The sequence below is a fragment of the Miscanthus floridulus genome, chromosome 6 (assembly GCF_019320115.1).
Source record: "Miscanthus floridulus cultivar M001 chromosome 6, ASM1932011v1, whole genome shotgun sequence".
In the NCBI taxonomy this organism is placed as follows: domain Eukaryota; kingdom Viridiplantae; phylum Streptophyta; class Magnoliopsida; order Poales; family Poaceae; genus Miscanthus; species Miscanthus floridulus.
Genome location: NC_089585.1, coordinates 103027514 through 103054000, shown reverse-complemented (window position 1 = coordinate 103054000; position 26487 = coordinate 103027514). Strand labels below are relative to the sequence as shown.

General features: G+C 45.0%; 1 protein-coding gene and 2 pseudogenes across 1 annotated transcript; 2 read left to right on the top strand and 1 right to left on the bottom strand.

The window, feature by feature from the left end:
- Nucleotides 1-9940: 9940 nt before the first annotated feature.
- On the top strand, nucleotides 9941-11144 carry LOC136458855 (cytidine deaminase 1-like; annotated as a pseudogene).
- Nucleotides 11145-13791: 2647 nt separating this feature from the next.
- LOC136458854 (uncharacterized) lies at nucleotides 13792-17830 on the top strand (annotated as a pseudogene).
- A 3787-nt stretch (nucleotides 17831-21617) lies between these two features.
- Nucleotides 21618-23924, bottom strand: LOC136458853 (uncharacterized). The gene is made up of 2 exons (XM_066458767.1): nucleotides 23283-23924; nucleotides 21618-22962 (listed from the first exon to the last, which is right to left on the bottom strand). Exons 1-2 carry the CDS (start codon nucleotides 23614-23616, stop codon nucleotides 22931-22933), a joined length of 366 nt encoding a protein of 121 aa, XP_066314864.1. The 5' UTR covers nucleotides 23617-23924; the 3' UTR covers nucleotides 21618-22930.
- Nucleotides 23925-26487: the final 2563 nt, after the last annotated feature.

Below are 26487 nucleotides of genomic sequence, written 5' to 3'. Positions count from 1 at the left end.
TTGTGTCCACTAAATCCCTTATTCGAGCAGCTTCCTTAAAACAGTCATAACTTTGACATCCGAACTCGAAACGGGAAAAAAATTATATCTACGGAGAATGCCAGAAAATTTTAGATCTATTTCATCCCAGCGTTGCTGGGTTCGTAAAAATTAGATTTACGAAATTCAATTAGGAAAATTGAGTTTCTGGACCCACAAGTTTTGGTATGCTTTTTAGAGCACAGTCCTAATTTTTTATAGGCCACATCTTTTATTCAATTGAGCTCAATTTTTTTGTAGTTTATTCTTGTGTACTCCTTGTTGAGAAAAAATATCAAAAGAGCAAAAGCAAGAAAAAAAGAGTAGATAAAAAATAAAAGAAAAAAATAGTAAAAGAGAATAAAAGATATCGAAAAGGAGCACATAAGGAACACTCAATAGCTCTATTGTTTGTGATATCTTTTGCCTTATTCATATCCGTTGCTACCTTTAATACTTATTTCCTTTCATCCTTGTTTCTTCTCTTGTTTATCACAACTGGTGATAGAAACACGTATAGGCCAGCAACTAGGACAAGTGCTCTAGACATTTATTCAATATTATTGTCTGTCACTGACTTATGTGCCACATATATATATTTATTCTTTTTCGTGCCTCCCAAGCTCCACATATACTTCAGATCGGTACAGAAAAAGACCCTTGCAATCTTGGTGTCAAACCCTCACAGGTATCATGAACCAGCCAGCGGTTGTACCGTCCACTGCTTTGCGTTGGTAAGAACCTTGTAAGAACTTGGTAAGACGTGTGAGAGTGTGATTCCACTTACCCATAAATAGTTGATAGGGGATTTATATTAATTTCTAACAATATCAAACAACGAGTTTCTGTTTAAGAGTGAATTGCAGGAAATCATGGACCAGAAGTTTGCAAGGATGGACCGAATAAAGAACAATAAGCCCTCACATATAGACTATAATCATCAAGGTATGAGACGTAAATTGACCATACCATCCTTTTCGGGTCATTATGATGCTGAAGGATACCTTAATTGGGAGATAATGATAGAATAAAAGTTTAGTGCCCACCTTATACCTGAGCAATATAGAGTTCGACAAGCTACTAGTGAGTTTAAGGACTTTGCCATTATTTGGTGGTATGGGCTAGTTGCAGAGGATGTTTTACCTGGTACATGGGAAGAACTTAAGATAGCTATGCGTGATCGTTTTATTCCTCCTTCTTATAAACATGAATGGCATAACAAATTGTAGTGCTTAGAGCAGGCCAATATGTCTGTCCAAGAATATTATACAGAGTTTCAAAAGTGTGCAATACGTTGTATGATAGTAGAGGACATGGACGATACCATTGTTTGTTTTTTTGGTGGTTTGAGGCATGAAATACAAGATATTGTTTTCCATATAAAATTTTATACTCTCAAACGTTTGTTTCAGCTTGCTATGCTTGCAGAAAAAGAATTGCAGGAATGTCAGCAAAAGAACCATACCAACATTGACGACAACCTCAACCAGATTTTAGCAAGGGTGGAGCAACCATTTGCGAAGGTTGAGACTGCGATAAAAAGGCGAGTGGTTACTTTCGCCACTACAACAACATCTTCACCACCACCACCTCCCACACATACTTTGGAGTCTGGTAAAACTTTAAACCATGCTGAAAATGCACAAACTAATAGAGATAGAGCTACTAATGAAAGGAAAGAATTGGATGTTAAATCTGAATTGCCTTTGTCAAAAAATAATTATTCTAATAATGCTAGTGATAAAAAAGAGCTATGTGAAAATGCTTTTATTATACGTATGCCACAACTAGTGAATGAGTATGATGCTTTGGCTTTGGAACCAATTACTTATGCTGAACATAAAAATTTGCTTCCCATTGCTACCGAAAAAGATGAAAAGAAATTATTGTATTCTTCAAATACTTTGGGTTATATTGAGTTTGATACTTTATATGCTCTTAGTAGTTTAGAAGAGAAACTTAAATGTGTTGAATTGTCATGGTTGTCTACTTATACATATCATTTTATTGGAAAATATAATTGTAAAGGAGAGTATATGGTGCATCGTGTCTATATTTGTTCAAATCTAAAATCTCCTTATATTATGCAAAAGTATGATCAACCAAAGGATTGCAATTGCTATAATCTTGTCATATCGAGTTCTCCTAGTTTTGTTATAAAGAAACATGTTAAATTTCAAGAAGGGGAGCAATGTTGGCTACTACCAATAATGTTTTCTTCAGCTAATCCCAAACTGAGGACGGTTTATTGTCAAGAAGAGGAGGATGATGAGGACATGACACCATCGGATACGACCATTGTTTATAAGGTGAGCTCGTTCCTATATTTGCATAGTGATTTTTAGTACAATTCACTTGGTTCCACATGTACATGTCGTTATTTGAATGTAGGTACAAATATGTCTCAACGTGCAAGTTCATCAAAGTTGAATTTTTGGTTCATCGGCAGCTCGACAGTGCTTCATTGGGAAGACCATAACTCAGCCATCTGGAGTGCGATCGAGGTCAATGAGCACTTGATGGAAAGCTTGTTTGATAAGATTTCAAATAGATCTGGTCTCATCTCAATATCACATCAGCAAGGCCTCCAAACCATCAAGATATTATATCGTTATTTCTGCTGGGAGCTACACTATTGTTATGGGCTTGTTATTCATTCTTGGGACCCTGGCCCAAGTGGGAGCACACCCCAAGGACTTGAAGAACCCACCAAGAAAGCTATTGGACGTCCTCCTCCTTGGCCACCACCTTAGGAGGCCAGCAAAGACGTCCAAGCCAAGCCGGAGGCCCAGTCCAACTTGAGTTCGAGTCCATCTCGGGCTCCAGGACCAGTATGTAGTAAAACGGACATTCAGGTCGCATACGAACTCCGTTTTTTATGATCCACATATGGATGGAAAGATAATTTTATAAGGAAACCAATGGAAGTGGTCCCACATCAAAATTCCATCAGAATCAATGGGAATCATCAAAACAAGTTGACATCCAGAATCTGTCATGGCGCCGCGTCGTCGTTTTTTGGGCCGTTGGGCCTTGTAACGTGTTGGGACACCTTTAGGACGTGAAGAGGGATCCTTGGACGTCCCTTAGGCTATATAATCAGTAGCCACCACCTACATTAGATTTTGGGTTTTATTTTAGTTCAATCTGTTATTGAACAGTCGCCGTTATCGGTTTGCAAGACCCCAACTTCGAGTGCTTAATCATTCATCTACAATTGTCACTTCAATTGAGTTGCGTTTTATCTTGTTCTTGCTTGTGTTCTTCGATTCACAGTAGGGATTAGCCTTCTTGGTGAGGTCAATCGGATTGTGATACAGTTGATAACCAGAGGAGACGTGGTGCTAAGGTTGCTGGGTTTGGATCTTTGTGATCTGAAGCCGGATCGGTGTGTCGCTCTCTGAACAAATCGTTGTTTATCTTGAACCTGACGGAAGATCGGGATCCCTGTCTACATTAGTAAAGTTAGGTAGTTTAGTTAGTATAGTTATTGAGTCTAGTTATATATTAGATTTAGTCTAATTAGTTGTTGTAGTTAGCCTTGTATAGATGTTAATATTAGATTATTTAGTATAGTTATAATTAGAATATGTATTAATATTACTATGGACATTACGTATGACGATTTCAACGACTTGATGAAGTTTTTTGAAATGCTTTTGCAGATGGATTGTTGTGTTAGAGTTTTATACGGAGGAGGTGTTAGGAAAGAAGATGGTATGTTTGAGGATATGGAAGAAGAATTGGAATGGTTTGATGAACCTCCTAGCTTCAACGACCTTTGTGTCCGTTTGAATACAAAGTTTGGCAGTGATTTCACACTAAAGGGGAGGTTGATACTGGGAAGACTAGGGCACACTATGTCCTCATACCCTTGCGCGACCCTGCTCACTAGTCCTGCTACACTAGGGTTCTCCAAGGTTTTAATGTGCCCATGGCTGAGATAGTGGTGAAGAATGGGTACAGGATGTAGGGTGTTTAGGAAGACCCGTCCATTGATGATTTTGGAGGCAATGAACAAGAAATAGAGGTCAAAGGGGAAGCAACTCAGGATAACATAGATTTAGACGATCAGTTGACGCAGGAGCAGTTTCATTCAACTATAGTAGGTTGTATAAGCAATGACTTCGATGTGAATGAGTTCGAACGGAAAAAGGAGTAGGAGTAGGACAGGATTGGTGATGTAGTTAGCAGTGATTCAGATGATTCTGATGATGACCAAGGAGGTACAGATGCTATGCCAACACCAGCTGATGTCATGCCAGTACCAGTTCATACTATGCCATTACCAGTACCAACTGAGGTTTTTGCATGGTGTCTAGGCTCAGGGTAGACTAGTCATAGATTTGGCTGCAGATGATAGCCCCTATGATTCATGGGCTAGAATTAACGAAGTGTAGTAGTATGTTCCTCCACCACCTTACACAGCGACTAAGCTTAAGCAAGTAAGGTCCAAGAACATAATTTTTATGGGCGTTCCGAACTATAGGGATGTTAGCATGACGCATATGGTAGTTTGTGACACTGGTCTCTAAATGTGTAGAAATTCATTGTATAATCATGAGAAAGAAACCCTTAGGAAGGAGATGATATTCAACACAATATCAGAGATGAAACTCTTCCTTCAGAACTATGTTGTGTACCACCATAGGCCGTACACCATCACTCATTCGGACTAGGAGTGGAGGTACCACATGATATGCAAAAACGGTTGTATGTGGAGGTTAAATGCACGAAAGAGACAGAGTGATGGCAAGTGGAGGATAACTAAAGTTGTCGAACCCTACACTTGCCTAGACAATAGGGGGAAGGAAAATCATTAGCAGCTCACTGCATGTTACCTTGTCCGTCATATATTGGGGCTCGTTGATGACAATAATGACATTTCGGTGTCTTCTTTACAACAGTCTATATCTGGATTCATTAAGTACGATGTGATGTACGAAAAGGCTTGGTGTGCTAAGCAAATTGCTCTGGCGATTCGATAGGGTAGTTGGGAGGAAGCATACAACAGGGTGCCCCACATCTTATGTGCAGTGCATTACTACAACCCTGGCTTGAATTGGTTTGTGGACACCGGAGGTGTGTGTTTTCGGGACCCATTAAGGCATGTCATCTATCATGTGTTCTGGTCGTTCGTGCAAACGGAACATGCATTCCAGTTTTATCAGCCAGTCATACTTATTGATGGCACTTTCCTGATAGGAAAGTACAGGGGCACCTTGATGATGGTTGCTGCTATTGATCCTGAGGACCAGATAGTACCCATGGCTTTTGCTTTGGCAGAGGGAGAGAACAATGAATCATGGTCATGGTTCAAGCGACTTCTACGTGTACAAGTGCTTGGCCCAACTCGCACTATATGTTTGATCTCGGACTATCACACATGGCTTCTTAATGTTGTAGCTGAGTATATAGATGGGTTCCCGCGTCTAGTACATAGATGGTGCATGAGACACTTTACCGCTAATTTCTGGCGGCGTCAGTGGAAGCAGGAGGTATGTGACAAAGTAAAGGCTCTATGTTATGTATGTACAGAGCACCAGTTCAAAGAGACAAAGAGAGAAATAGACAAGATGGTAAATGCAGCAGAAAAGGCCTGGTTAGAGATGCAGATGGAATAGAAGGCTCAGTGGGCTTTAGCATATGACGAGGGGGGTTTCAGGTATGGCATCATGACCACTAACTCCTCAGAGTCCTTCAACCGTGTATTCACTAGAGTTTGATCGTTGCCTATGTCTGAAATTGTTGAGTTCTCCTTTCATAAGTGCAATGAATATTTTGTGAAGAGGTGGGAACTTGCGCAAAGGAATATAGCTGAGCAGGGACATTTTGGAAAAGGCCGGAGCTGAACATTTAAAGGAGGTTGAGGAATTGGCCAAGCAGCACACCGCCGAGCTGTATAGACCCCGCCACCATATCTTTAGTGTACGGGGCAAGGGTGGCACAAGCTTAGGTGGCGAACGTTATGGTGGACGAAACTACCGAGTTGATCTTGAAAATGTAAAGTGCAGTTGCAATGTCCCTCAGATCATGCATGCCCCTTGCTCTCATATGATCACGGCCTACAGGGTTCATGGGTACAACTATGAGGATCTGCCATATATGTCACCCTTGTATCTCCGTTCGAACACCGTTAGTATTTAAGAGATGAGCTTCGAGCCATACCATGACCCGACATAGTGGCCACCTTATAATGGTTATGACTACATGCTGCATCCGAATCTAATGAAGGTAGGGAAGGGTAGGAGGAAGAAGAAGTGACTCAAGGGGGACATGGACGCTATGAGAGGGTACGGCGAAGACATGTATGGCAGGGGAGACTTCAACGAGACCCATGGCAGGAATCTTTGCTCTGTTTGCAAACAATCTGGTCACAAGGCTAGCAGGCATAGAAGACGAGGGCAGCAGGTGATTTCATATTGTGTTCGTATTGCATAACAAGTAGTTCAAATTTTGCAATGCTACATAATGTTAATCTGAATATTGTTAATTTGAATACTCTAACCCTTTGTTTATCAATTTGTAATAGGACGGCCCCTCCCACGCCGCACCAGCTATACCCCCTTCTTGAGGCGGAGTACGACGACCCCCTTCTTCCACCGGACGACGAGGTTTCTAAGAGGCGTTCGAGGGATCCTTATATTCCTGGGACTTAGTTCGTTACGTCGAACTTATGTCGAACGAATATTATCCTCGAAAACTTACAGACTCATAAACCAATGAAAATGTTATGTGGCAACTTGTCATCCATTTATTTGCTTCATATTTGTTTCAACTTGCGCACGGTCGCGGTAGCACTTGTAGTTTTTTACAGCACCGTCTATAGCTCAATTGAGGCTGGCCATTGTCTATCCACGTCACTGCCGCGCCATGGACTATGGCGCGGCAGAACCTGGGCTATGGCACGACAGAACTTGTATTCGAGATAATTTAACGCGATTACGTTTGTTTTAGAAATTCTCAATGCACGGTACAAATAGATGTGATCACTTAAGATCGACCATGGGTAATCCGAGTACATGATATATTGGTACAATACATCAGTAGCTCAAATGGAATATAAGACAACACAATGGAATTTCTACTATATAGTTACATTGATTATTAATAAAGCATGGAACTAAGAGACGGTGCAATAAAAAACCCTCAGTCAGAAATATACTGAGTAAGCAACTCGTCGTCCGAGTATCAATCCTCAACCACAACCCTATAGCTGTGGCTAGCCTCACCTGCATTGCCTTGATCTGCCTTTTACCTGTAGTAAGCGGCATTCGCTTCATCTGCGGCCTCTACGGCCTGAGTGAAGAACGCGTCGTCGTCCTCCTCCGCCTGCAAGCCCGTCTCTGCTAGAGCGATGAGCTCGCTCAGTCTACCAGTGTCATTTTCAACCTCCTGCGCCTGCAAGCCCGTCTCTGCTAGAGCGATAACTCACTGAATCTGGCAGTGTCGTCCTTATCCTTGTTCCTCTCATCAGACAACACAATTGGTGATTCAACGGTACGACCAGCTCGCTTTCTGTGCTCATCTAACTTTTTTTTCTCATACCTTGTACGAGGCACCTCTATAGCATGGTCCTCGCTGTATCCAATCCCTCCATGTATAAAATGCAATCAGTTAGCAACATGATTATATACATTTAAAATCATGCAACGAAAAAAAGACTTTCAAGCACTCACTGGCACATAATGCAACAACATACTCGTTCAAAACCTGCATCTATACTCTTGTCTCCTCTCTTGCCTCCTTCCTTGTCCTCTCCTCCTCTAATGCCATCCGTCTCTACAATCCCCATTTCTCAAGCCCAACGTCGATCGGGTTACAAATACCACGCTGTCTAGCAAACTCACGCATCTTGTCTTTATGATGTTTAATGAAAAGGTTAACGTAGTTAGGTCCATATCTCCTCTTCCATGTAATTACTTGCCTTCCCTTCAGTTCATCCAAGAACTTAGCTTGATTATCATAACATTCCCACCTGCATTTCCTAGTGCTCTGTTCAAACGAAAAATTATATCATATATGTCTTAGCAAAAGAAACAAAATACGATTTCATGGTTACCACAAAAATAACCAACCTCATCATAGTCAATCATATGGCTGCAATAATGGCCTATTCCAAGCTCCGAAAAGACTAGCCCATAGTTGGATTTAACACAACATTCGCACTTGACTGGCGGTGCTCTATAAATTAACCTTTCTTTCTTCTTTTGCTTTGTCTTTGGCGGTTCTTCAGGCTATTTGTTCTTAGGACCATAGAACCACTCTTTGAAATGACACTTTGTCATTGAATACACCTAAATAATGTGACATTAGTACATGAACACATATAGCTCAATATTTCAACACATACACTTTGTACTTACTTAATGCTTGTTTAGACACACAAACTCCAACGTATTATCAGGATTTATCACAACTCGGTCTCTGCAATCATATAGAGGAGGTTCCTTGAGTCGTCTAACTGCGGCTAAGTGCTTCTCCTTAGCCGTCATTGGAGGGGGTTAGGGGGAGGTGGAACCCACCGCTCGAAGTGCTCTCGTGGATGTCGCCCTCTCCACCAATCGTCGAAAAGGAGGTACCTAGGGTCAAACTTGTCTGCACTGTCGATCCACTGAAAGAAAAAACACCTCTCATGGGCCTACACAATAAAAATTCAACAAAATATTATTAACCTAATAATACAAATGAAGAAAAACATACGAAAACAATTACTTACATTAAAACGACTGCACGTGTAGAAGCAACGAACCGCTGTATCCGGATGTCTCGATTGAAACACGTCGGTCGGATGTCCATAGTCATAGTTAGGGATATAGAATTCAGGAGGAACGGGGCATCTTTGCTAGACTTGTCGGTGTACAATTCTTTAGGACGACCCCGTTTTCGCCATAACGGCTCCCGAAACATGTCTTCCATCTAATAAAACGGTTCAAATTAAACATCAATCAAAACAACGCAAATTAATATAAAATATAATCATTTGCATTGCAACTAAAATACTGTAACCAACACTTATAGCAACAAAAATATACATGGTAAACATACTTCTAACTAAATAATTAACCTTAACATTGACAAAATCAAACAAATATCTTCCTTCAAATCGTACCCATAGTTCCCAAACATAATTTTCCTCCTAACCTTAACTCTCATTCATAAAATCCTATCCACCATTCAAACGAAAATAAAATGTGCGTCATTACCTTAAACGAGGACGAGAAGGGAGGGAGGCGGCCGGGGAATTGAAGGAAATGGAGGGAGGCGGCAACGGAGGGCCGGGCGGGGGGCGGGCGCGGCGGCCAGGCGCGTGCAGGCGGGGTTTGCTGCTCGGGCAGGCGGAACTGGTCGCGGGGGTTATATTTGGCTCTGCCGCGCCACAAATCAGGGCGCGGCACTGCCGCGCCAAGATCGGTGGCGCGGCAGGCCCCGCCATGTCAGCAGTCAGCAAATCCGATCGTCGCCACGTCAGCCTACTGCCGTGCCACTATGCATGGCGCAGCACAAGCATTTGACCGTGTCAGGGCAATAAGCGCGGCCAAAAGTGTTAGTTTAAAAAAACCAACATTGTTAGATTTAAAATTAGTTTTCAAAATATGTTAAAATTAAAAAAAAATCCATGACTGCGAGGTGGTCGAGGAGGTAGCTGGTGCACTCACCAGCAGGTTCCGGCTGTGATAGCACGAAGGGATCCAGTCCTCGTTGATGGGTCTCACGGTCACGAGGCAGTTCAGGCAGCGCTCCGCGTCGGAGTCGGCATAGCACATGGCGAGGCCAGACGCCTGATCGGCCCTGTGCCGACGGTGAGAAAGAGAGTGAGAGAGATAAAAAAATTTATATGTTTTTTTTTACTAAAACACATATGGTTATATAACATTTATGTTATAAATAGCCCCGCACTACAGCCAGTAGAGCCCCCTCTCTCTTCTCCTCCCTCCCTCCTGCTCCTGGTCCTAGGTCCTGGCCCCCCTCCCCTCCAAGCTTCAAGGAAACACCCAAGCGCTTCCTTCTTCCTAGTGAGGAGACTAAACGCGATTAGGAGCAGCGAATCATATACTAGTAGCCAGCCTAGTAAGAGTTGGATCTGAGCAATGAGGGAGGAGCAGGCGGCGCCAAAGCCGGAGGCCGCGGCCACGGCGCTGGAGCTGACGGGGTTCGTCATGAGCGCAGAGGAGGCCGAGCGCAAGGCGGCGGCCGCCGGCGTGGCGACCGTGCAGGACCTGCTGCCGCTTCTGGTCCCGTCCGCGAGGAAGCGCGCGCGCGTCCCGATCTCGCACTTCCAAGTGGGCGCCGTGGGGCTGGGCGCCAGTGGCCGCGTCTACGCCGGCGTCAACCTCGAGTTCCGCGGCCTCCCGCTGTGCCACTCCGTCCACGCGGAGCAGTTCCTCGTGGCCAACGCCGCCGCCGCGGGGGAGTCCGCGCTGCGCGCCGTCGCCGTCTCCCACATGCCCTGCGGCCACTGCCGCCAGTTCCTCCAGGAGATCCGCGGCGCGGCGGGCATCCAGATCCTCGTGACCAGCGACGCCGAGCAGGGCTGCGCGCCCGAGTGGCGCACGGTGGCGTCCCTCCTCCTCCGCCCCTTCGGGCCCCACGATCTCCTCGACGAGAATGTGCCCCTCGTCCTCGAGGCGCACGACAACGCCCTGGGCGATCCCGTCGTCACCTCGGTCGCCAATGGCTTCGCCCCCGGCGACCTGGACGCGCGCCTGAAGGAGGCCGCGGAGGCGGCCGCGCGGGCGGCGCACGCGCCGTACAGCCAGTGTCCCGTCGGGCTTCGCGGTGGCGGACGGCGACGGCAGGATCTACGCCGGTGGCTGCCTGGAGTCCGCCGCCTACAACCCGACGCTGGGCCCCGTCCAGGCGGCCATCATTGCCATGGTGGCGGCCGGAGGCGGCCCCGCCGGGGACGTGGTCGCGGCGGCGCTCGTGGAGAAGGAGCAGGCGGCGGTGGCCCAGGAGGCGACGACCAGGATCTTCCTCGACGCCGTGGCCCCACATGCCAGCTTCCACGTCTACAAGTACAGGCCGTCCGATGCTTGATGAGCTTCTGTGGCGGTGGGATGGGCAGGAACGATAATGTTCATAAAAAAATAATTTAAGAATAAAATCTTGTGCAGTTGCTAGCAGGACTGTGATGTGGGGCCTACTTACTCAGCGTGATTATCGTTCTTCTATTGCCACTTGTGTTCACTCTACTGTGCTTATTCAGATTGTTATCTGATTTAATGGTTGGCCTGAGCCAGATTAGTTTTTCTTTGCCGCATTTGACAGAGAGTAACATCTATATTACCGGCTGCTACCACTTGCCAGCGTGTGTTCTATTCTTAGTTTCTCTAATCTGCTCCAAATTTCCTTCTTCCCGAAAGACCATAAAATAGTCATGTATGCTAAGTTATTTGGACTTGAGGCCTTTCACTGATGGATGTAGGCAAGGTTCCACAACTTGTTTTTTTTTTCTTTCTTTCATATGATTCATCCGACTTAGGTTTCTGTAGGTTGTTCTCTGCTCAGTTTCTGAAGTCTGAACCTGCCACAGTGCCTGTGTAGAATGAGCTTATGTGCATTGCCACACTCTACGCCTGAAAAATCAAGTGAGGTTCTTGCGCTCCCTTCCTTATCTCTGTTAAGTTAGCATTTCATTATTAATAGGTAACCGACATATAAGACAATTTTGTTGTCTATGTAATCCCACAGGATATGGAATTTAACGGGTTGATACTAAAATAACTTTTCTTCATGTGATTCTAGTATGCTTAGCTAAGGCGTGTCCTGCGTGGGTATATATGGATTTTAATAATTTAATTCAATTCACTATGACAGTTCCTCTGTTAGCCGTTCTGAACTGATGCCTTCCTTTTGTAAAACAGTTACCCTGTAAACTCTAAACAATTGATCTTTTGGACATAAATTCCTTTCATTTACTGTTGGCACTGTCCGTATGGCCGTATCTGATGCTTTACTTATAAAACAATTCCATAATTTACCAGCCATTTGCAAAGGATTTACATCTTAATGACGTGATGAAATGTCAAGAAATCATGTGGAAGAATGATGTACCTAGTTCGACTAACTGTACAACTGAAACGTGAGACATGTGCCATATACATCCAACTAGAACTAATCCTTCGGGTGGCCGATCTGAAATTTTACTCTAATTTGCACCTTTCAGTTCTCCAAAGCCCTTTTTTGAACGGTACGCTTGATTGCTAGGTCTGCGGACTGGCCCAAGCAACTTGCCTGTAGCAAATGTCACACGTGGCTCTGTCTCCATTGCGCATCGCTCTTCCCTCATAGCCTCATAGTCACAAGCTTCCAACCTCCCGTGTGCGGACCCACACTCAGAGGCCTCCCTCGCGGTCTTGCCTCCGGCAACAATGCCCGTTGCCACGCGCCAGCGTCCGCCCACCTCCTCCTACTTGTCCCACTTCCTTCTCCTCCCCGCACTGTGCTATCCGCCCACCGCGGTAGCTCCACTGAGCCGGCAAGCCTCCACCACGGATGCTCCAACAAGCAGGCGAGGGGAGGAGCTTCGAGTGATGCCGCCCCGCCGGCGAGTTGCCTACCTGTTGTCGCACCGGCGAGCTCCATGCGCCGTTGCCAACCTTCGCTCCGAGCCGCCGACGTTGAACTCCGCACCGATGAGCCTCTATTCCTCCAAGCACCAAGGTGATATTGCGCTGAAAGTGCATGTTGCAAGCGTATGTTTCAAGTGTTTTAGATGTATGTTGCAAGTGTTTTATATTGATGTTGCAAAAGTAGATCGAGATGTTGCATATGTTTCAAGTATATGTTCTAAATATTTTATCTATTTCAGACGTATGTTGCAAAATTAGATCGGGATGTTGCATATATATGCAAGTGTTTCAGGTGCTTTATACGTAGGTTGCAAGTATTTCATCTTGATGTTAACATATTTTTGCAATGGCTGCACACGTGTTTGAAGTTTTTTCTAATATTTTTGTAATTGTTTCAGACGTATGTTGCAAGTGTTTTATCTGGATGTTGTGAAAGGAGATCGAGTGTTACACATGCTGCAATGCGCGTGAGAAGCGGAGGGGCGTAAGCGGTCCCCACGCATGAGCCCCATCTGGACACGCGAAACGCAAGCGCAGGTGGGGTGTGCTGGCACGAGCGCGGGAAAACAGAGTGCAGTCGAGTATCCGGACACAGGCGTTCGGACATCTAAGCGCTAGCAGTGCCGTTTTTGGAACCCTAGCCCTACAGTCTTGTCAAACAACAAAAACACTCCTAGTCCTGTGTTCCAAAATTAGCTGCTATTGCTTTGCTTGGAAGAAATTTAAAAACTGAGGCTGTGTTTAGTTGGGGGGAAATTTGGGAATTTGGTTACTGTAGCACTTTCGTTTTTATTTGGTAATTAGTATTCAATCATGGACTAACTAGGCTCAAAACGTTCGTCTCGCGATTTCCAACTAAACTGTGCAATTAGTTTTTTTCGTCTATATTTAATGCTCCATACACATATCACAAGATTCGATGTGATGGCTACTGTAAAATTTTTTGGAAAAACTTTTTAGAACTAAACAAGGCCTGATTTGAAATTCACCTCATAAACTGACTTGCTGACGACTGACGTACCCAGCAGAGGGAGCTTTCTCGTACCGTCACTGCAATCTTGGACCCATGACAGAGAAATAGGGGCAACGTACCAAACTACCAACGAACCCAATCCCAATGCGAGATATGTCTGCGCTCCTGCGACGCGCGTGGCGCCACGACACCCCGTGGCCTTGGGCGGCGCTCGCACATGAGTACATGGCGCTCGGTGGCCTCGCGTCGCGCTACTCACTCACCGACCCACCGCCGCGTCGTCTCCACTGGAGTCTATGGCCACCCTCGCGCCACGGTCGCATCTCCTCCTCGGCCTGACAAGGCCGCCGCCGCAGCAGCCTACAGCGCTTCGTGCCTGCGCCGCCTTCTCCCGCTCTCGCCACGCGCCACTCTCACCGCGGGCCGCGCAGCCGCGGCGCGTCTTCCTCGGCCTCGGCGCCACCTTCATCGACCAGGTCACTCGCATGGCCTCCGGCGGCACCTCGTCCCGCTCTTTCGTTGCCGGAGCGAGGCCGAGGCAAGGGGTTTCCCCAGTCGAGCAGGTTTTTAGGCGCTACCTTTTTCGAAAATATTGCTACAAAGCTGTACTGGTTTTTGTACTCGGACCTGGTTAATGTAGATCTATTGTAGATTCTGAAGAATGTGGAGTGGCCTGATGAGTTCCCTTTCAAGCCTGAGGACTTCAGCCGCTTCGACGAGTAAGTAGCTTCTTCAGCCAATCAGCCAGCAGGCCTTGCTGCTGCCACTAGTAGTCACTATGTCTGACATAGTAACCTATGGAATAATTCAGCACTGGCAGATTGATTTTAGCGTACTTAACAACAATCTTGACATAATTTGAGCAGACGGGGTTTACATTTTGATTACTTGCAGATCATCAGATACTCTGTTCTACTCAGTTCCACGTTTTGTCACTCACATTGACGACGAAGCAATCCGAGCTCTCACAGATTACTACTCTGAAGTTCTTCCTCCAAGTAATACTCCTGGGGTGGCCATTCTGGACATGTGCAGCAGCTGGGTAGGATTTTTGCTAGTCACCACTTCTGTTCTTTTTTTTTTTTTTGGAAAGAAATCACCACTTCCGTTCTTATGTGTCACTACTATGAAGTTTCTTATGTACCGTATCCACATTATGCAGGTGAGCCACTATCCTCCCAGTTACAAACAGGAGAAGATCGTAGGGATGGGTATGAATGAAGATGAACTAAAAAGGAACTCGGTATTATCTATTACGTACTGACTAAATTAGCACACTTTTGTAAACGTGATGCATTCATAGCTTCCCATTATAGAAGTATTCATCAACATTCCCATTTCAAAAGGGCGCCTAGTCCTAACGGTTAGGTGGCCCAGCGGCACTCCTCAGGTCCTGAGTTTGACTTCCCGCGGGAGCGGATTTTAGGCTGAGGTTAAAAAAATCCCCTCGCCCGTCCCCATGTGCCAAAGCGCAGTGGTAGGCTCCGGTCCGGTTCTCACAGGGTTACGGCACCTCCTGCGTTAGGATGTGGGACGGGAGTTCGGGGGTTTTCTTGATCTATGTGAGAAGATCTTCTTTTTAAAGGGAAACCCAGGGGCCGTCATAACCCCGCAGATCGAGTTTTTTAGTTTGGTGTCGTGCTCGATTTATTCCACTTAAAATTTTCAGGATTGCTTCAGGAGAGCAGCCACATAATTTTTGGAGAGTAAGAGATGGTAGATTGGTAATTGATTATTTAATTATTTCAGCAAGTTAGGGCCTCATTTGGCGCAGCTCTAGCTCCGACATGGTGAATCTATAGTTTGTAATGTAAATTAAAGTAGTTTAAATATCTATATTTAATCTAAATTAAAAACGAAATGAGTCATGCAAATGCACTCAACATGCCTACAGCTCCAGATCAAAGATTTTGTAGAGCTACAAATACCCAGGTCTAAGAAATCCACAAATCTCCTGGATGCCAAACAGGGACTTAATCCTTATTAGTTGCTCCTGATAAGGAGAGCAAAAACCTGCTAACAGATCAGTCTTCCTATGACTACATGTGAGAGTAGGACTATCAACAAGTGCAATTTGCTCAGTTACTTTTCCTTTGATGATAGTTTTGGCTTACAAACGTTTATGTTAACCTGAGCTCTAGGATCTTTTTTTATTTTACAAACTGCAAACACGTATCTTATATGCAGTAATGTTGGAGTTTAGTCAGTAACTTTACATTGAGATCAGTTTAAATCATTACAGATAAGCGATATGACGCACCTTAACTAATATGAGTCAGCAAGTGGTACTTCCTTTGAGCTGCTTTGCTAAACCTATATGTTGACATAGCTTTTTGTTGTTTTTTTACGATAATAGGTATTCACTGAGTATGTTGTGCAAGACCTCAATGTGAACCCAAAGCTTCCTTTCGAAGATAACAGTTTCGATGTTATCACCAATGTGGTACTGTGTCCTCTATATTGTATTCTTGTTAAAAGAAGAGATTATACGTTGTAGTGCAAAGTGTTACTCCCTCCATTCCAAATTATAAGTTATATGATGTTTTGGCTTTTCTAGATGCATAGATTTTGCTATGCACTTAGATATAGGCCATGTCTACATACATATAGCAAAAATAATGTATCTAGAAAAGTCAAAACATCTTATAATTTGTAATGGAGGAAGTATTACTTTAATAGCATTGTGAATTGGAGCGCAAAGATTGTTTACATTATCTGATAGTAGCACTTATTTGCTAGTAGGTTAGTGTAGATTACCTGACAAAACCAATAGATGTTTTTAAGGAGATGCGACGAATACTCAAGCCAAGCGGCCTTGCCATAATGAGGTAACATCCTGTCCAGAATGACACGTGCCATTGACCAGAACTACTTTTGGATATCGTAGCATGCATTACCATATTTTGGTGGTAAGGATCTCAAATTCTAGCTCTAACTTTGGATATAGCTTTTCAAATCGGTGCTTTTGGACAAAAGCTATATCTATATGGACATCAAGTGGTGATGCCGATCATGCTTGGATAGTTGGAGCTTACTTCCATTATGCTGGAGGTTTTGAACCTCCCCAGGTATGTACTGTTGAATAGTTGGTGCATTCCCTAAAAAAGATAAAGAAGAACTAGGGCTTCCAAGGTTTTTAATTGCAAGCTAATAAGGCCTCCACTGGAAGCTATAAAAAACTACTACGGATATAATGACAGTTATTTCATTTAGCAGTTTTAACAAAAAAAAGATGAAATTTTCTATTAGGTATGCACAAAAACATGGAAAGGAAAATTCATGAACGCAAAGACTCAAACATATATTCAGGGCTCTAAGAAAACATGTCTCCTGGTCCATTACTTAACAATCATTCAATCAATCAACATACTCATAGCTATAATCAGTATTCATATTCATTCAACATTAAACAATCTAACAACTCAACAATTATACAATCGTTCAATTATTAATTAAAGCAAATATTAAATATTTGTCTCGGTCAAATATTAGCGACGGTAAAAAAAGTCGCAACTAAGCAAATATTGGTGTTCAGCAATTGACAATATCATATATATAACTTTAGGCCTCCTAAAAGGCTATAGCTTTGCTATTGCAGTGCTATTTAGAACCTTGGTGAATTCTAAAAATGATACTTTTGTCTATTTTCTCCTTTGTTTGCGTGAACATGTTTCTACCTATCAAGTTAATAGCCTTCTAGACATTTGTAGTGCGTTGGAATCAAAATCCAGCTACCCCTGTATATATTTATAGTGCTCTTTAATTAGTGTGTTCAAATCAATCCCATGATCAAATGTTTTTTCTTTAATTTCTGCAGGCAGTTGATATATCTCCTAATCCAGGACGAACTGACCCAATGTATGTTGTATGCTCAAGAAAGAAAATAGGGTAAACTAAATAATGTATTTTGCAAGGTTTGTCCCTCCTTCCTCTCTGTTGATTCTAGTGTTTGATGAGATTTCATTCAACAATCTCTCTAGTGTGCATGTATATTTGTAGTGCTATCAAGAAACAAATAAAGGGAAAAACAAGAAGAAGCAAGTTGCTTGGCCCTGATCGCCTGGACTTAGATGATTGGTGAGCTGATGCAGGTAGCGCGCGTGCATCATGTTTCCGTGAGCAATGCTACGATAGGAAAAGGAAGCAACACTACTGCACAGACTATTTATAGATGCGGTCAGATTCACTTTGTAGATTGTAGCAACCGTCTTTACTAAAGCTCTCTAGAAATGTTTTTTTTAAATAATAGTATTTTATAAAATAATTGCAGATATGGATGCTAGTTTCACGAAATTGCAAATCTAACACAAAACTGCAAACCTAGCGTCTAGTTAACAGTTCAGTGGCCGATAGGTACCTATCGTCAACTGGAGGGTTGATAGGCCTATATGGAATGTGATTGTGACTCGATCCTAGAGGCCCGAGACAACAAATAGGGTCCAACTTGGTTATTCTCGGCTTAGGGAGTCCTCAACAGCGATCCTAAATTGCCAGGTGATGTGGCAGTGAGAGACTAAAAAATTAAAGTTAAGAGTAATTCACGCATCATGAGGTGAAGCCAAGACACAGTGTTCATTGATATATAGCGAGACTATCACTTCGCACCTCGCCAATCTACTCCTTTTCTCATTCTCTCTCTTCCTCATTGGACAAAATCTGACACATGATAGTGACTTCGACCACCGTTGAGGCCACCCTTATGGATGGTCGATTAGGCTTGTCAGCCACTGGATTGTCGACTATCCAGTTGCCAGCAAGCCCTCTCTCTCTCTCTCTCTCTCTCTCTCTCTTGACTTTTTTTAACAATATAATATGTAATTTGAATTTCTGTTGTTGTACATTATAACAATTCCAAAAGATTGAACTGAGAGAACTGGCTTTGTGAATATGGAAAAACAGAGAAAACTAATTCATGTTATGGGGTTTTGGCAGCAATGTATTCACATAGGTGTAAAACTAAATATGTGGGATTGGATAGAGTGTGTTGCCTCAATTTCTAATCTCCACAAACCAAAGTGGTTTTATGAATTGAGTAATGAAATACCTCAACAAACCATAACTTAATGTTTATCTAGCGCATCTATATGAAATTAAGCATAACTTTGCAATGGTATGTGCCAAGCTCTACATTACTAGGATAAAGAACCCCACAGCTAAACCTAAGACACATTAGGAAATTTTAATTGTTGGGTCTATTACATTTCATTCTAATAGTTGAAACGGCGTATTTGTCCTTTTTGTCCCAACTTGAAGATGGCTCTGCAACATCCTTCTTCCAGCACATGAATGCCACCTCACGAGCCTTCTAATGCTTGATTGCTGCCTCGTATGCACCCAATTTCTCCCGCCTCCCCTTTGTAGTTTATCTTCCTTCCCCTTTAGGCGGATCTGTTCAGCTAGAACATGGCGCTCTTGCCATTAGCCGCTCTACTTTGCGTTGCTAATTCATGTTAACATAGTATTGGGCTTTGTTTTCCACGTCATGTGGAAATCCTGACCAATTTGGGGTCAACGTAACAACCCATTCAAAGAGACTGCTACCCTATGTTTAGAAAAGAGAGGTCACAATAGGATAGTTATGGAAAAATTATGTTCTTGCCCCCTGTTCAGGAGTACAATTGTGATGCAGTACCCGAGCTGGTACCAGCCGCTCCGTCCGGTTCTAGCTGGTTATAACTGCTACAGTACTCGAACTACAGTGCCGCATGAATTTCTAAAACTCAGAACACTAGGACACTAGCATCGTGTTGTTTCTGCTCATTCTGAGGAATAGTTCAAACAGCCAAAGACCGTTGAAAAGTGAACCAGACCACCAGATGAAAGGAACTGTTCGTAGTTCTGGGTCAGCACTAACAACAGGCCCAGTTTTTCAAGGCCCGTGGACGAGGCCGATCAGCTGAAGGCTTTACTGATACTCTGGTAGTAACTCTCTACCTGATGTTCGTCATTGTGACCTCGTCGGTGATGAGTACCTCAACCACTCACAACCACAGCTCAAGAATCGCTCTATTCTGCAGCACTACTTCAGCAGTACTTTTTAGCGAACGAACAGTATTTTTTCCTCACAACAAATCAGCATAAGCATCAATACTGAATTTGGAGACGGTCTCACTCTGTGTGTATCAGCACACACACTTTCTCTATTAATTTTATCTCATTCTTACAAAAGAGTTCTCCTAACATCAACTATTTACACCAACACTCCCCCTCAAGATGGGCTAAAGATATCTAACATACCCATTTTGTTACAACTCAACTCATTCTCACTAGGTCCTAGACCCTTTATGAAACAATCCGCTAGTTGACTACATGATTTTACATACTCTAGTCTTAGGATTCCACTAACAAGCTTCTCCTTGATGAAGAATCTATCAATTTCCACATGCTTAGTGCGGTCAAACTGAACCGGATTGTTTGCAATATTGATTGCAGCTATGTTGTCACAATGAAGCATCATGGTCTCATTTCTTAACAGCCGCAGCTTTTTCAATAAGCCTTTTAGCCACAACATCTCACACAGGCTCAATGCTATTGCCCTATATTTGGCCTATGTAGTAGACCGAGCCACGATCGCTTGCTTCCTGCTTCTCCATGAGACAAGATTGCCTCCCACAAACACACAATAACCAGAGGTAGACCTCCTATCATCCCTGCTACTTGCCCAATCCGCATCACAACATCCCTCCAAATTCAGGTGCTCATTCTTCTTGAACCATAACCCTCTCCCAGGGGTTCCTTTTAGGTACCTTAAAATTCTATAGACCACCTCCATATGCCTTGTTCTAGGGTCATGCATGTACCTGCTTACCACACTTACTGCATAGGAGATATCAGGCCTTGTATGACACAAGATATATCAATCTCCCGACCAATCTTTGATATTTTTCTCTATTAACTGGATCTCCGGATTGAGCAATGGTTTGATAATTTTTGTCAATAGGAGTACTACATGGTCGACATCCAAGCATTCTAGTTTCTGTCAATAGATCAAGGACATATTTCCTTTGAGAGAGAATAATCCCCTTAGGCAACCTAGCAATCTCAATTCCAAGGAAATACAGAAGTGGTCCTAGATCTTTTACCTCAAAAGCTCTTCCTAGATTCTCTTTCAAACATTTGATTTCCTCCACATCATCTCCAGTAATCACTATGTCATCCACATATACTGCCATAATAGTGATAAATGTCCCTCTATGTTTATAGAAGACTGTATGATCACCATTGCATTGAGTGTATCCCATATTACAAACTGCTCTCCTGAATCTGTCAAACCACGCCCGGGGTGACTGCTTTAGCCCATGTAGTGACTTCTTAAATCTACACACCTTTCCCATAATCTGACTATTTGCAAACCCCGGTGGGATTTCCATATAGACCTCCTGTAGGTCACCATGAAGAAATGCATTCTTCACATCCATCTGATGAAGAGGCCAACCAAAATTAACTGCACAAGAGATCAAGGTCCTAACAGTACCCATTTTCGCCATAGGAGCAAAGGTCTCATCATAATCAATCCCATATGTTTGACTATACCCTTTTGCAACCAATCTTGCTTTGTATCTATCCACCTCTCCTTTTGGGTTCTGCTTCACAGTAAAGACCCACTTACAACCCACTGCCTTCTTCCCTTTTGGAAGTTGGACCAATTCCTATGTCTTGTTTTTCTGAAGAGCATACATCTCTTCTTTCATTGCTGGATTCCACTTAGGATCCTGTTTTGCACACTTCTAGTCCTTTGGAATAGGCACTGTTTGTAAAGATGCAACAAATGCTCTATATGCAGGTGAAAGACGAGAATATGAAAGGAAATTGGCAATACCATGATCTGTACTAGGATGCTCAAAGCCATAACGAATAGGAGGTTTTCCAAAATTGGGTCTAGTATCTCTACGTTGTGCAAGAGGTAACTCTACATGTTTAGAGGAAGGAAAAACATTACCACTTGACCCAGATTGGGTCGAGGAGCTCGATGGAGAGAGATCCGAGGAGAGATTTGGGACTGGTGAATTAGGCTGCTATGGCTGTGGTGAACTGACTTGCTCCCCCTGACTTCTAAATCGCCTCCTTTGATACACTATTGGCTCTTTGGCAACGGTCTCCCCATTCTTTGTCCCCATTTCATTTGTAGAACACGGGTTTGTCCCACCAGTCACATCTTTACTCCTTTCACCAATCGTCTCCTCATTCCCATCAACAATCACCTCTGCATCCCATCGACATCACTCCTCATATCCCCAATAGTATCATGATCCACCACCTCCTGAGCCGCAGGCACATCCAAGGGCAAGGGATAGTCCCAACAATCACTTCTTCTTGAGTCCCCCCTTCATTCTGCACATAACCATTCTCCCCCTCTCTACTGTCACTCTCAGTGACTGAAGAGAATTCCTCAAAAAATGGATCAAGATCCCATGGTTTTGTATAACATGCTTCAAACTCACGAAACATCACATCCATACTCACAAACAATTTCTTTCCAATAGGGTCCCAACACTTGTATCCTTTTGTGTAGAAGAATATCCAACAAAGACACATTTCACCGCCTGAGGATCCAATTTTTCTACTAAAGGTCAATGGTCCCTAACAAAGCAAACACAACCAAATACCTTCGGAGGTACTTTAAACTCTCGTTGTCCCAATAAAAGCTCAGCAGGTGACTTCATACCAAGAATCCTGGACGGCATGCGATTGATTAAATATGCTGCTGTCAGCACAGCCTCACTCCAAAGATATTTAGGCACATTCATTTGAAACATAAGTGACCTTGCTACTTCCAACAAGTGTCGATTCTTCCTCTCAGCTACACCATTATGTGGTGGGGTATTAGGACAAGTAGTTTGATGTATAATTCCATGATTTGAAAGGTATGCCACAAAGTCATTGTTCACATACTCCTTCCCATTATCAGTGTGGATAATTCGAATCTTGGCATTAAATTGATTCGCAACCAACTTATGAAAATCTTGGAAGCATCGAAGAACTTCATGCTTACCCCTAAGCATATAAATCCATGTCATACGGGTATAGCAGTGAATAAAGGTGACAAAACCACTTAAATCCACTCAAAGATGTAACTGAGCAGGGACCCCAAACATCGGAGTGTATTAACATAAAAGGTTCACAACTACGAAGACCAATACTAGGATAAGTTGATCTTGTATGCTTCCCAAGTTCACAGGCATTACACACAAGTTTGGTTCTATCCACATCCTTAAAAACATCATGATACAATTTATTCAAGCTTTCAAAACGCACATGTCCTAACCGGCAATGAAGCAAGAAGACCTCCCTTTCCTATGCTCCAACAGCTGCTGCCAATGCTGACTCTGTCTGGTTGATGAACCACAACCCATTATGCCTGACTCTAGTCCCAATCACTCTCCCCGTCCTCTTCTCCTGAAAGATACAAAGATTTTCATCAAATGTAACAATGCATTTGAACTAATCAATAAGTGAACTAACAGAGAGGAGATTGACTGAGAAGGAAGGAACATGCAAAATAGGCGATAAGCAAAGGGATGGAGTACACTCTATAGATCCTACACCATGAATGGGTTGGGAGGTGCCATCAGCAGTTTGAATAGTTTTAGAGTAGGAATATGGAGTGTATGTTTTAAAGGAACTAGATATGCCGGTGACATGCTTGGAAGCTCCTGAATCAATGACCCATTCTATGTTATGCCTATATGTAGATGCAAGTGTATGTGCCTGAGTACCTTTGCCCAAGTGGGCATAGTTGGCAAAGTTACCAAAGTGACTGGTGGTGGCAATCACAGGACCAGCTGGATTAGTTTTGGAGATCTCAGATGATTTGATCTTCTGCCATTGCTCCCATTGCTTGACCTGCTCCCCAGTCAAGGTGAGAGATGGAACCTCCTCTGTGGTAGCAGCATTGACTTGAGGACCACTCCATGGTAGCAACATTGGCTTGAGAACCACCATGGCCTCTGCCATGACCTCCTGCACGACCTCCTCCACGGCCACCACAGCCACCTCCTTGATCACCACAAGCACCACCACGACCTCCACGAGTTCCACTCCTACCACCATAGTTTTTAGGTAGAGGACAATTGTAGCTCAAGTGTCCCTTCTCTCCATAGTTGAAGCACTCCCTCTCCGCCACTGTGCTATAGGCTGACTTTACAGGATTGTTACTACTCATCATCCGAAGTCTACTCTCCTCAATGACCATGGCCGACATAGCCTCCTCCATGGTAGGTAGACTATCCTGGTGACAAAAAGCAGCCCTCCTGCTCTCAAACTCAGGATCCAAGTTCCTCAGAAAGTGAGTCACACTCCTGTCCTCTACCCACTTCTGAACATCTTGGGCATCCTGTGGATCTCTTATATGAAGTGAAGCATAGTGGTCCAGCTCTCCCAACTCACTAGCATATTGCTCCACTGGTTGCCCTGCTTGTTTCACTGCATCAGCCTTGTTTTGAATTTCCATCATCACCATCACATTCCCTCGCTTGGAATACATGTTACTCAGGGCTTTCCATATTTGTGTTGCAGTGTGCATAGCTTCCACCATTTTACTGACAGACGATGACATGGATGCCAATAACCACGCCACTATGGTAGAGTTTGTCGTACGCCAAGCTCTCCACTCAGGGCTAAGCTTGTTAGCCGGCTCAACACAATCCTCCGCCAGATAGTGCTCTACCCCTTTTCCTCCTAGAAGCACCTGTACTCTTCTAGCCCAACTCAAATAATTTTGACTTCCCTCTAGCTTCACATCGTTTGGCATTAGTTCTAGCTTCAGCTCAGGTGTTTGGCATTAGTTCCAGCTTCAGCTCAGGTGACCTAGAACCAATCATGCCCATCTCCAGGAGCTCCAAAATCATAGACCTCATCTCACTTTTCATCTCACTCTTAGTAATTAATGGATCGCCTCCGCCATCACTACCACTGTTATGTTCACCTGATCCCTTCGTTGCCTCCTCTGCCGCTTTCCTCTTTGCTTGCTCCTCTAGATCCATCTCCTCTTTGGATCAGGCCTCTCCCCAAGCACCGAACAACACTAGCAACCAAATCCCCGCAGCGCACTCACAAGCAGCAAGACTTTCACCTTCACCAAATCGCCAAATCCTAGCTACACCTCAACAGCGGCACCAAGCAGCACTACTACAGAAATGAACTTGCGCAGCGTTGCATAATTGGCCTCCATGGCGGGCACTGTTTTTGCCCGCCACGGTAATTCGGTGGTCGGCCGGCCACTGAGACGCCCGCTGCGGTAAATGATTTGCCCGCTGCGGTAAATCCCCATTTACCGCAGCGGACATCTTAACGCGTCCGCCACGGTAAATCGATTTACCGTGGCGGGCACACTAAAAGGCCCACCACAGAAAAAGGCAAGGCCCAAATGGCCCAGCGCTGGCCCGATAGTTGTCTTCATATATAAGCCAGCACTTAGGGTTCCCTTTCACTCCTCTCACCCCCTCGCCCTCCCTCTCACTCTTCTCAGACGCGGCCGCCCTCCCTTCCCACGCGTTGCCCATCTCCCTCGACCCCCACCCCTACACCCCCATCCTCTATCTCTCCCGGCGGCGGCGGCGCTCTTCTCGGCCGTGGTGGCGCGGCTCGCGCGGGCGGAGGGCGGCGTGGTGACGCTGCTCACGCGGGCAAAGGGCGGTGCCGTGGCGCGGCTCGCGCGAAGGGAGGGCGGTGCAGTGGCGCTGCTCGCGCGGGTGGAGGGAGGCGCCGTGGCGTGGCTCGCGCGGAGGGAGGACGGCGCGTTGAGGCGGCTCGCGCGGGCGGAGGTTGTCGCCGCGGCCCGTCCTCCACCAGGCTATAGCGGCACGACGTCGTCTCGATCTGCCTCTAGCGACGGCCACGGCGGCGGATCTGCCCCGGCGAGGGCGTATCCAGCCCCGGCGAGGGTGGATCCGGACCCGACGGCTCCACGGCGTCGATCCGGCCACCAGCAGCTCCACGACGTCGATCCGGCCACCGGTGGCTCCACGGCGTGAATCCACATCTGGCGCCCCTCTCCCGACGGCTGGTGGGCCTGTCGACGGCGGATCCGGCGAGGTGGAGGTCAAGGCGAGCTCGCATCGGATCCCGACGGCGCTATGGTTTCGGACTATTGGGTTGGAAACAGGCTCGCCGGTGGGCTGAGAATGGGCTCGCTGGCGGGCTCCTGGGTTTTTTTTTGTTTTTTAAAAACATTAATCGTGGCGGGCAAAGCCGTCCGCCGCGGCTAAGCCACGATTTACCGTGGCCTCTAGGCCGCGGCGGACGGCTTTGCCCGCCGCGGGAAACAAAAAAACGTCCGCCTCCAGTAAAGTTTGTGTAGTAGTGCAGCAGCACTAACCACCTCAACGGCACCACCTCACTAGCAGCTCAACACAGACTTCTCACTCCCTTTCTCCTCTTCTTCCTTCTTCCTTTCCCTTTCTCTCTCTTCTCTTCTTCGTGGACGTCACCACGGCAGCACCACAGCTACTCCAGCACCAGCCAGCCCTCCTCCACGCGAGCTGGCGCTCGCATGCCTCCCGCGCGTGTCACCCCGCCGCGAGCCGCGCCGCCCGCGCTCGCGCGTGCCGGCCACCCGCGCGCCGCCCTGCACACGCTCTCGCCTCGCCGCCCGTGCTCGCGCCGTCCATGCCGCGCCGCCGTAACCCTAACCAAGGCCCTCGATACCATATTGACTTTGGGGAAAGTGTCACTGTGTGTATCTAGCACACACTCTCTCTCTATTTATTCACCTCATTCTTACAAAAGAGTCCTACAATCTACTATTTACACCAATAATTAAGATAAGCTAAATTTCAGCAAAACGAACAGGTAAGACTAAAATGTGGCTCGGAATTCAGAAAGAAGCGAGGGTGAGCTAAATATGTGCTTCGATCTGACATACTACTACAATGAGCAAAGACTGTGACCAAGTTTTTTTTTTCTATTTCGTACCTTTGTTGT